This window comes from Tupaia chinensis, unplaced genomic scaffold (genome assembly GCF_000334495.1).
Source record: "Tupaia chinensis unplaced genomic scaffold, TupChi_1.0 Scaffold000244_1, whole genome shotgun sequence".
In the NCBI taxonomy this organism is placed as follows: Eukaryota; Metazoa; Chordata; class Mammalia; order Scandentia; family Tupaiidae; genus Tupaia; species Tupaia belangeri.
Genome location: NW_006159722.1, coordinates 963,555 through 975,840, shown reverse-complemented (window position 1 = coordinate 975,840; position 12,286 = coordinate 963,555). Strand labels below are relative to the sequence as shown.

Genomic DNA, 12,286 nt, shown 5'->3' with positions numbered 1-12,286 from the left:
TACAGACTGGAAAACTGGAGCCCAGGCACGGCGACTGGCTTATATAAGGTCACACAAATTTAGGTTATGGGCAGAGTCAGTATCAAAACTCAGAGATCATAGTATTTGTCAGTGGCTCCTTGGACTATACCACACAGATTTAAGACCAAGTTTGTTCTTTTTGTTGTTTACAAACAAAAAGGAAAATAAACATTTTTTGACTGTTCAGCCAAAGTTGCCACCATTTATCTGTCACTTAGCTTTTATCTTAGACTTTCTCCTGAGGTTTTTTTCCACATGTTGTCACATGAGCCCATCTGGGCTTTGAACTATTTTCAAACACATACACTGCTGTCACGTAGCACTTCACTGGTTTTCCTTAGTCGATTTTGCATTTACCAGTCTTTTGTCTTGATGATCTGGTTTGAATTTTTTATCTGGATGGCTTTATAAGCCGACCCCAAGTATATTGTTTATATATTCTGAGCTTTAAATTGTTTTGAGTTATCAATTCATTTCCCTCTGCCTACTTCCAATTGCACACACCAGGTTTTTGATGTGTGTCCCAAAATCGCAGTGCTTTTACTTAGAAAGACTCTTACTGCTATGTCAGTGCGATCCTGGTCCTCGTCTAGCTCAAAAGTAAGGTGAAAAATCACCACTTCCTGATTGCTTATAATGGATACCAGGTGAAAACTCATTCTTGCACCATATCCTGTATGATTTGTTTAATTTATGCCTGAACCAAATGAACTGGCTGATTTGAAACCACAAGGAAGAAATCAGTTTATAAGATGTATAAGATGTATCTCACTCTTAGTCATTTTGGAATAGGAATTTCTTTAGGAAACTTGTGCTAGAATTAAGGAAAGTAGCAATTTGGGGTGTATCAAAGTCTCTATTCCATATTTCTGCCTGTAAAGTGTACACGGCAGTCTGTGAATGGTGGTCTATGTGCGTGACGACCACCAGATCATCACAAATTCCTGTGGTGAATATGCTTACTTGATCTCCATGATTATTTTTCAATTGCAAATGTAAATATTCTGGTTCCCATATAATTGGAGGGGCAAGCTGTGTATGTAGCTCCATTATCTGTGTGTAACCCTGAATGCTAGTGCTGTTTTCTTTGATTTCGTAAGAACATATGGCAAATACCCAGTAACTTAAATTATTCTCTCTAACAATCTGTGGCATAGTAAAGGCTGGTAATGGGGCATCAAGCTATAAATATGTTTCAGAGATCCTTAAAGAACAAAATATTTTAGAAAAACATCAGCTTCCATTGGTTATTATAACGGATGTTCCCTTGTGTCCTTGAGCTGGGTCTGGCTGCATCCTTAGATGGGAAGTTACATCAAAGTGTGAGCCGTTACAGCCCAAGGAATAGTTTCTAATGGTTTCGCTGTCATATAAGTGCTCCAGGGCGTATCCAGTTAATGTGTAAGCATGCTTATCAAAATACTGCCGGTGAGAGCCAAAGCAGTTTGGAGAGACGGCAGGATGGTCTCCCGCTGTCTGATGAGGAGACATATCCGAATGTAGATAGTCTTTAGCTAGGATCAAACTGGATTTTGAAATGCGATCTGAATTGGGACTACTTATCCGAGACAGTGCTGTGGGGCTGTTGTCATAGTCATTGTCATGGGGGCTCAGCATCTTTCCCTCTCTCTGCTGGATGTGGTCACATGGTGAAGTGTTGGCAAGAGCAGAGCCGTGGCAGACTTCGCCTGTCGGTGGGGGCTGCTGGTAGTTTGCAAAACAGAGGGAGTGTTTTTTCCCAGCTCCATTAATGGAAGCCAGTTGGTCTGCGGGTGCTTTCCTTAACTGCAATCTGTTCTCTTCTTCTTTAATCATCTGCTGGGTGGCTCTTATCAGAGTTTCAATTTTGCTAGGTTCATGTGGACTACTTTGATACTGCTCAGGGCGGTATCGGTCACCTGACTCGCTGGCCGACCCAGGGTCTGGAGAACTGACCACGCTATCTTCATCCCAATGACCTCGCCCTAAAAATTAGAAAAAGAAAAGAGTAAGTGGTCCTGAAATTTTCCCCCAAATAATGTGTACTTTTTTTTATTAAAAGAAACTGTGTCTTTTTCAATTTTAATGTATGCATCAATACAGGCTCTCATGACAGTGTCAGCTTATTGTACTGGAATTCACATTTGTACTGGATTCAATAAAATCAATGTATTTTAAGTGCAGATGAAGTTTATCACAAGTTCTTAGAAGAAAAACCTTGTTCGCTTGTTCATGGGTTGTAAATACCCAGGAGCAGAATTGTATTTTTTGTATTTACAAAAGGAGTGTCTATACTTCTCCATGTATGCACACTATTGGACCTATCTGACTGCAAATAACATAAGGAGGACACACAGGACTTTGTTTATAACATTTTTAGAGCAGTGTCATGTTAAATTGATGCCAGGAAAATACTTCCGATTGGGTTTAAGGAAAGCAATATAACCTGAACTATTCTCCCAATTCCAAATAAATTACCCAAAACGTTAATGTTGCTAATTGTATCTTAAGTAGAATTACAGTAAGGTGCTACTCTTTGTTTTTAGGGTAATTGAGGCTAAAAGCATATCTATATATTTATATATGTATGTGTATATACATATATATGTATATAAGGATGGAAACAGATAGGGATAGATAACACATACATATGGATACATCTTGTCCTAATAAAAAGAATAAATATTATCTTATCAAATCTAGGAGTAAACATCCCAGCTGCACAGGTAATTAGATGGTAATTTGGCTATTTTAGATTGTCTCTGAAATAAGCTAAAAAATTAACAAATGCTTACAATTTTAAGAACAACCTGTTCTGAACCAAGGAGACAGGTTTAATATGGAGGAATAGTAAGTCCAACATATATTCCATAAACTAAATTATTCTCAAAACAGTATGAAGTCAATATAAAAAGAGAAAAGAAAAGCAGGTAGGGACATATAAAAGCTATAAATTGCTGTATGCAGCAGAGAAGCCCTGGATCACACTATTCATTGCTTTCCATTTCTTTTCTTCTTATTTTATTTCTAATATTTTCTTCCAGACCATGTAGGTTAAGCCAGGATTTTCACTTCACTCCATTCTTTGGCAAGCAATTGCCCTTTGCCCTGGGTTTCCATTACCAGTCTCCTGAACTGTTCCTTGGTTCAGAACAGATTGTGTACTCAAAGTAAAAGCAGAAAAATAAAAAGGAAAAATAGAAACAAATGAAAATTACTTGGAGAAGGCAATCAGTGCCTGGGTGGTATCTGACAGGAGACTTTATGGGGACATTGTCTAATTACATTTCTTATCCTAAAGACAAGAAGAGTGACTTTTCATGAAATAGGACGATATTCAAATACCTGAACTTGGAATGGACAGAGGTGCTCTCCTTAATCCATTTACTTTGAAATGAACAAAGAAAAGAATGACCAATAACCAGTGTCCATTTCCATGTATCTGTAAAGCCATATAACAATCCCAAAGTGAAAATCTCAGTGGATTTGACATATCACTCCATCCTTACTCACGGGGGGCATTGTGGGTTGTCATAATGATGAAGGAAATGGAGTCATTTAAACTTTTTGATGCTCAAGATGGCAATTACTGTTACTTGCTGTCAAACCTAAATGTATTGAGGCCGGCAGGTGGCATGGTGGTTAAAGCCCTGGACTCGTACATGGCCAGTTACAGTTTAAGTCCCAGACCCAGTGGCTTGAAAATCACACAAAGTGCGTGTGCCTATCTGCCCAAGATCCTGAGAGTAGAATGGAGGAAAAGGGACTGGTGAAGCCATCCCCTCTGAGGAGCAATTTCTCACTTTTCCTCTCTGTCTCTCTTTGCCCTGTAGCAACAAAACCTAAAGTGAAATAAAATAAATGTATTTGGCAAACATTAGCAGCAGTATTACACTAAGAGTGGCCTGGTTTTCCGAAAGTCCATTGGTATGAGTTTCTGAGCAAAAAGCATCTAGGCCAGTCGCTGCAATGTCTGTCACACCTAGAACCTTGCACACCTGCCCAACGAACACCTGCGAGCAAGCTGGGAGTCCTTTCTACTACTCTTACCGTGGATCCTGTGCACTGAGGCGATGTGAGGCATGCTGTTCTCGTAGGCTTCTCTGCTCTCCGGAGAAGCCTTGGTCAGGGGCAAGGCTGCTCGAGAGCCCCACCAGGGCTCCCTTCCTGTCTGAGGCGTTCCCAGGAAGTACCTGCCTGCCTCACAGCGGCCTCCCTCACAGGCCTGGGTGTGGAAATGCCTCTCCTCCACCAGCCTGGAATGGTCGAGCGCAAAGCCGTAGCAGAGAGAGCTGCGGTCCGAGAACTGCCTGTAGGCACACGATACGTCATGCTGAGAGCCCGGCCTGTCGGCAGGGTCCAGGAGCTGCGGAGAGGCTGTGTCGGTCAGGGGACTTCCACCCCACTGACTGTCATGATCCGATTCCGACCGTTCCGTGTGAAATCCTGAATACTGAAACCGAAAGGAGAAAAGTCCATTTCAAAAATAAATAACTGTTTTTCCTCTGCAAGCATTCCTAAAATTATAATAGCCAGAGGGAGGCCAAAATAAGACTGCTGGGCGCCTTATCTTGGAATCTCTTAATTAGTCAAAGGCTTCCAAAGAAAATCTTTTTGGCTTCTGAAGGAGGAGATAAAAATAACAACAAACATCACTGAAGTATTGGATACTGAATGAAGTGCTTTATGTGAATTAAATAGTTAATAGTTAGTAGTTAAAGAATTAATAGTTCTTATAGCAACCCTGTAATGACTGTTATTATCCCTAACATAAGAATCAAGCTAATGCACTACTAGGAAGGAATGTGATTTACCCAAGGTCACACAGCAGGTGAGTGAACCAAGATTCAAACCTCAATTCTTCACCACTACCCAAATGATATTCACCAATAGAGAACCCAAGAAAATTGTGTTTTATTTCTATTTGCTTTCTGCATTTATTCTTGATCAGAAATAGAAAACAAAAACTAAGATTTGAGGCACCATCATACTAGGCTGTTAACTCTTAAAGGCCATACTGGATACAAGGCAGAATGACTAATATAGACTGGCCCAATTCGATTGCCAGATAACTTTTAAGAAGTCTTGCCTAGAGACCAGCAGATAGTGTAATGGTTACGCCACTAGACTCCCACGTAGTCAACCATGGTTTGAGTCCTGGACTCAGTGGCTTAAAACTCATGCTGGGCATGTGTGCATGCATGCACAAAATCCCAAGAGGTGACTAGAAGAGAGGCAGGACCACCCCCCCTGGGGGGGAGGGACTCCTTGCTTTCAAACTATTTGGTCAGGTATAAAAAGGAAACGTGAAATGTTCAGCAGACCTTCCTGGAGAGGTGTGCTCAGTTTGAATGTTCTCGAGAGCCACTAAAATATTTCTACAAGTTTTTGGTTGCCTAACATCAAACACAATTCTAGATTTCCTGCCATGGTAGCAAGAGATAACATTTATTGATAACTTACCATGTGCTTGGCGATATATTTATTCTATATTCTATATCATTTAATTCTTATAACCACCTAGACAATGATGTATCTCCATTTTATACATGAGGAAATTACATCACTCAGAGTTTTAATAGGATACCATAGCTACCTCTCTGTCTGGTCTCAAATCCTGCACTCCAAGATACTCTTACACTTGAGAAAAGAACAATGTTAAGAAACTGAGGAGAAAAACAAGGATTCGATATCAGAGAGTTTCAGAGAAGGAACAGAAACTGTTTTACAGTCCCAGGAATCAAAATATAAGTTTAGTCTACATTTTCTTTCTTGCTCCAGAAGAAAGAAAGGTATGTTATATAGTGCTGTGGAAGAGTTGGGGGAAATCTGTCTTGTACTGTTCTTCCCCGTTACATGCCAGATAAGCAAGTTTCATCCGTGATGAGACATGACATCCAGTGACATTCACAAGTCATGGCAAACTCCCTTTCCCACTAGGTCCACCATGAGCAGAAGGACTTCTGACTGACTCCTCCCACCTCAGTGCAAATAAGCAACTCAGCCTCGGGATCCTAGGGAAAGGGAGATGATGCACAGCTAATAAACACAGCTTCAGAGAGAATTCTATGCAAATTCCAGGCTCAAGATTTTTTTCGTTACCATCTCTATTACTTTAATTATTTTCTAAATGTACACCTGGACTCTCAGCATATTCCATCAAAAGGAATAAAAAAAAAAAATCCAACTTTCCTCCCTGCAAGACTATAGAATGGAAGACATCAAGGCTTCCCGAGTACCATTTCTTCATGTCTCACTTTCCACATGCTATCAGCCTTTTGTGTCAGTGAACATCAGTCTTTTTCACAAGACACCAACTTCATATTCAAGAGCTGACACCCCCTCATCTCACTGAGTGTGGTCTGAATGCAGTACGCACGCCCTTTGGAAGCACCATCCATGTGCTTGCTCAGAGAAACTCGGAACATTAGTGCTATTCCAAGCTAGGAGTTTCCCAGACTGCTTGTTTTTATAAAAGTATAAACCAGGCCTATTTCTGAAGTGCTCCAGTCAAGACTTTTGAGCACTGTCGAGAGGGGAAAAAAGCTTTCTATGAGTGTGTATGGGAACGTGCTATTGGTGCAGTAGAGAATATTCCGTCCTTCACTCACAAAGAAAATTCAACAAAAGACAACCCCAGCATACAGGAAGCACACATTTCAAGAGCACCCAAACAAAAATGTGAAAGAGAAGCTTCTTGTCAGTAACCAGGAGACTGCAGCAGTAAGTACAGTGCCCTGAGATACTCATGTAGGCAGAACTTGGGTGGTTCAGTTACACCAAAACCTCACACTACTTCACAGGTTCAGAGGAACCCACTGCTGCAGGTGTACCAGGATCTCACTTTCCTTCTCACTGTCTCTGTCTCTCTCTCTGGTGAGTATACACACCCTAAGGCAAAAGCCTCTTAGAAAAAAAAATAGATTATGTTAGATATAAACTCTGACACTACAACCCCATTACTGAATCTAAAATCTTTCAGGTATTTGTTAAACATTTAAGAACAAAGAAAGGGCAGAAAGAGAGGAAGGCGGGCAGCCAATGCATGCAGTGTGTGCAGGGTAACACATGAATTCTGCATAAGAAGGCTCCTGGTCTTTCTCACACTTACTTTCCCTGCATATTACATGCGAGATCTTGGGCAAGTGATGTAATTTACATCTCAAAAGGAAAAAGGTTACGATGATATTCATCTGTGAAAGGCTGAACTAGAGTTGGGGTCATTTAATGGGACAGGTAATAGGGACAGTAGGCCAGGAGAACATCTTTCCAGATCCATTCCTAATAGCAGCAAATCTCAGGGTAAAAATTACTTCATCTTTCTTAGCCCTCATCTGCCGAAATATATGTCAACTAGACTTTCTCCAACTTTTGTTTCAGCTCTAATCGTCAATACAATGAAATCATTATCTGGTATTCTTTTTGTGTTAAAACACATGATTCCTATATCTGTCCCTGTATTTCATTCATTTTAAGAAAATAATTATTGAGAACTATATCCTGTATCCAATCATTTTTATTGTCATGGTTAAAATAGGAAAGTAAACATGTAAGTTAATAGTTCTACTATAGCAAGATTTCCCCCAAGTATCCTAGTGACACAAGTTTATTAGGAATTACATGATGATTTTTGGTTAGGAAATTATGACATCCTAAAAACTTCTCAATATGAAGGATAGATAACAGGAGCCATTTGAATCTGAATCTCTCCACACATTCTTCCCCCAAAACCTATCTGGCCATCAGGAAGCACAAAATAAATTACACATAAACTACACTATAGGCACCATTGGAGGCAGAAAATAGGACTCATACTGAGAAAAAAAGAATAACATTAAGTGCCAAAATATGAACACGAGTCAGTATTTGGTGTTTCATAGCACTGGTCACAAGGAAAGGACTCAAAAACAAGAAAAATTCAGCTTTAGAAATGTGTCATTTCCATAAGGAAAAAGTGAACATTGAGAATGGATGTGTTCCTCAAAGACATAGTGGTGAAAAAAAAGAAGAAGAAGAAAAGAAAGGAGCAGTAGAAATTACTTTGGTATGTTATTGTGGGTTCTATTTGCATTTCTCTAATGGTTAATGATGTTTAGCATTGTTCTAGGTGCTTATTAGCCATTTGTACATCTTCTTCAGAGAAATGTCTATTCAAATCCCTCACCATTTTGCATCAAGTTGTTTGTTTTGTTGTTCTTATTGATTTGTAGTAGTAACTTTATTTTTAATAACCAAAAACTTGAAATAACACAGATGTCCTTCACAAGGGAACAGTTAAGCAAAATGTGGCATAACCATACTATGTAATATTACTCAGCAATAAAATTAATAAATAATCAAAATAAAAACTATTGATATATTCAACAGCTTGAATAATCTATAGAAAATTGTGCTGAGTAAAAACAAAATCCAATCTTGGGACCGGCAAGTGGCATGGTGGTGAAGGCTTGGACTCCCACATCAGCAATCATGGTTTGAGTCCCAGACTTGGTGTCTTGCTTTCTCACTTTCCTTCTCTCTCTCTCTCTCTCTCTCTCATCAAAATAATAAAGAAAAAGAAAGAAAGGAAAGAAAGAGGAAGGAAGGAAGGAAGGAAGGAAGGAAGGAAGGAAGGAAGGAAGGAAGGAAGGAGAAGAAAGAAAGAGAAAGAAAGAAAGAAAGAAAGAAAGAAAGAAAGAAAGAAAGAAAGAAAGAAAGAAAGAAAGAAGGAAAGAAAGAAGGAAAGAAAGAAAAAGAAAGGGAAAGAAAGAGAGAGAGAGAGAAAAGAAACAAAACAAAACCATTCTTAAAAAAAAAATCCAATCCCTTCATCAAGTTTGAAAGCTTATGCACAGCAAAGGAAACAATAATTAGAGTGAAGACACAACCCTCAGGCTGGGAGAAAATATTTGCAAGCTGTGCTTCAGATAAGGGATTGATAACCAGAATGTAGAGGAAACACAAGCAGCTCATCCACAAAAACAGTGAATAGTCCAATTACAAAATGGGCCAATGAGGGGCCAACAGGTGGTGCAGTGGTTAAAATGCTGGATTCTCACATAAGTGACCACAGTTCAAGTCTGGACCCAGCAGCTTAAAAATCACACTAGGCATATGTGCATGCATGCCCACAATCTCAAGAAGAGAATGGAGAAGAGACTATGGTATGGCCATCTCCCCTAGTTTCTCACTTTCCTTCTCTCTGTCTCTGTCTCTCTCCAGCAAGCACATGTGCTCTATGTCAAAAACCTAAAAAAATAAAAATAAAAATAGTCAAATGGGTTGAACAGACAGCTCTCTAAGGAAGACATACAAGTAGATAAAATACATATTTAAAAAGCCCAACATCTTTTATCATAAGGGAAATTCAAATCAAATCCACAATGAGATACCACTTAACCCTAGTAAAAATAAGTTCGATCAAGAAAATAAAATGCAAAAAGTCCTGACAAGGCTGCAGTGAAAAGAAAATCCTCCTATATTGCCAGTGAGAATGTAATTTTATATAGTTGTTATGGAAAACAATGTCAAGTCTGCTCAAAAAACCTACAAATAGAACTATCATATGATTCAGTAGTTTTACTCCTTGATATTTACCCAAAGGATATGAAAATGCTCAGCCAGACACTTGCACATTCATGTTTATTGCAGCATTATTTACAATTACTAAGACATGGAATCAACCTACATGGCTCAAGAATTGGTAACTAGATCAAAAAAATATGGCACATGCACTATGAAATATTACTCAGTCACAAGAACAAGACCTTATCACTTGATAAAAAGTAGCTGAACATAGAAGATTTAATGCTAAGTGAAATAACCCAAGCTGTGAGAGACAAACACTGTATGTTCATGCTTATTATATACTGAATAATACTGTACTCTATTGCAGAAATTGAAAGATGTAAAGATGTATAAAGACATCAACGGTAGGGAGGACAACCTTAGATACAAGACCATATGGGAGGGGAGGTGGACAGTAGATGGTGGGTAGAAGGAGATCAGGGAAGAAATGTGTGCAGACATAAGAATATAAAGTTCTCTTTTGATAATAATGCATATGGTAATATCTTTGATTTGATTGTCATATACTGCATGCATACTTTGAGAAAAATATGTTGTATGCTATAGAGATGTACAACAGTTAGGCATAAATTAAAAATTATAAAATAAAATAAATTTATAAAGGTCAAAATATTTAAAACCAGTCCCATAAGGTCTGACTCCATTTAAGCTTTAAATAACAAAAGTGAAGATATGAAGAATATATTAAGGCCTCTTTGGGATTGAAGACAAATGTAGGGGCAGAAGAAAAATAGGTATGGCTATGAAAGGGCTATGGGAGGGAAACTTGTGGTAGCGGACTTGCTCTGTATTTGACAGTAACAATGCAATGTCCTGGTTGTGATACTGTATTACAGTTTTGCATGATGGTACATTGGGGGAAACCAAGAAAAAGTACATAGGATTTCTCTGTTATGATTGCATGTTAATTTAAAATAACATCAAAATTAAAAGTTTAATTAAAAATAGTATAGAAGACATATCAGGAAATTATATTAAATATAGCATAATATATGGCACCAGCAGGTGGCATTGTGGTTGAGGCACTGAACTCCCACATGGCCAACTGTGGTTCGAGTTCCAGACCTGGAAGCTTTCTTTCTCATTTTCCCTCTCTCTCTCTCTTTAGTGAAAAATACAAATACTGATAATAAATAAAATTAAATAATTTTATTATCCATTTTATTTTATTTTTATTTATTATTCTTTTTTCAGTTTTACTAGAGAGAAACAGAGAAAAAGGGAAAATGAAAAAGCAAGCCACCAGGTCTGGGATTTGAACCACGGTTGGCCATATGGGAGTCCAGCATCCTTAACCACCATGCCACCTACCAACCCTTTGAATAAACATTTTTAAAATAAATAAATATATATATCATAAATGTATACAATAGATATAAATAATATGACAGCATGGAGCCAAACATATCAACTGCATCAATAAATGTGAATGGATTTAAATCATTTATAAAAAGGAAAACAATTTTCAAGCTGTCTCACAAAGCAAAACCTAACTCTATGCTGATTATAAAAGACATGCCTAAAACATAGTGTTCCAAAAAGGTCAACAATAAAGGGAAAGACAAGCACAAACAAGGCAAATGCAAACAATAAGAAACCAGGAGTTTGGCTCCTCCAAAATAAAAAAAATTAAAATTAAAAAATAAATTTAGATTAAAAATCATTAAATAGGGACCAGCAGATGGTATAAAGGTTACGTCACTGGACTCTCATGTAATTGACTATAGTTCTATTCCCGGACCCAACAACCTAAAACACTCTGGGCACGTGTGCGTGCGTGCCCAAGATCCCGAGAGGAGAATGGCGGAGAAGGGATGGCAGCACGGCCAGACCAAGAGGTATTTCTCACTTTCTGTCTCTCTATCTCTCTCTGTTTCTCTGGTGAGCATACACGCCTTATAGCAAAAATCTCTCTCAAAAAGTATGATTAAATAAAACAAAAGAAAAGATTATTTATGTTGCTTAAAACCAAAATTTGCAACAAAGATATCACTGTTATGAATACCTACATATCAAATAACAAAGCAATATCAAGGAAAAAATATCCAGAATTTAAGGAAAAAAAGAAGGAAACATCCTAATAATAGGAGACTAACACACTGCTCACAATATAAGATAGGAAAATTTTAAAAATAAAGAAAGACTATCAAAGACTTAAAAAATGAAATTGATCAATTAAATGTTACGGCCATATGTCATCCTTTGCATACTGAAAATAAAGAATAAACTTTTTGGTCTGCATATGTAACCATCAAAATTGATCAAATATTAGATCATGAAAAAAAAAACTCAGTATCATGAAGTAAACACCACTCTCTGATTACAGTGAATAAACACAGAAATTAAAGACAACACGTTTAACATCCTTTCACCAAAAAACAAACAGCTCATGGAGCAAATAGGCAAACGCAAAACAAACTGTATAAATTACAGAATTTCTGGGAAAAGGATAATGAAAATACTACATATACCCAAGTCTACGGGATACACAGTTTTAAACACCTAAATAATAAAAATTAAAATTAAAGAATAAAAATAAATTCAATTCTTAATTCAGAAAGCTAGAAATATAAATCAAAAGAAAGCACAATGAAATATGATCAAAAGATAAACTGACAATGCATCAAAGAGTTAACCTTTACATATGAACATATGTTTATTTTAACTGTTTAATATGACAAATTCAAACTATTGTCAAGTAATACTGAGATCTCAATTA

At 37.7% G+C, this 12,286-nt stretch overlaps 1 protein-coding gene across 2 annotated transcripts in view; it reads right to left on the bottom strand.

Moving 5' to 3' along the window:
• Nucleotides 1-220: 220 nt before the first annotated feature.
• Nucleotides 221-12,286, bottom strand: part of SIM1 (SIM bHLH transcription factor 1) — an 80,093-nt gene continuing 68,027 nt past the window's right edge. For both annotated transcript variants that reach the window (XM_006148784.2, XM_027771974.1), the window contains 2 exons: nucleotides 4,051-4,453; nucleotides 221-1,985 (listed from right to left, as the gene is read on the bottom strand). In XM_006148784.2, coding sequence (XP_006148846.1) covers nucleotides 1,255-1,985; nucleotides 4,051-4,453 — 1,134 coding nt within the window. In that variant the 3' untranslated portion in view covers nucleotides 221-1,254. The remainder of the gene's footprint in view (nucleotides 1,986-4,050; nucleotides 4,454-12,286) is intronic.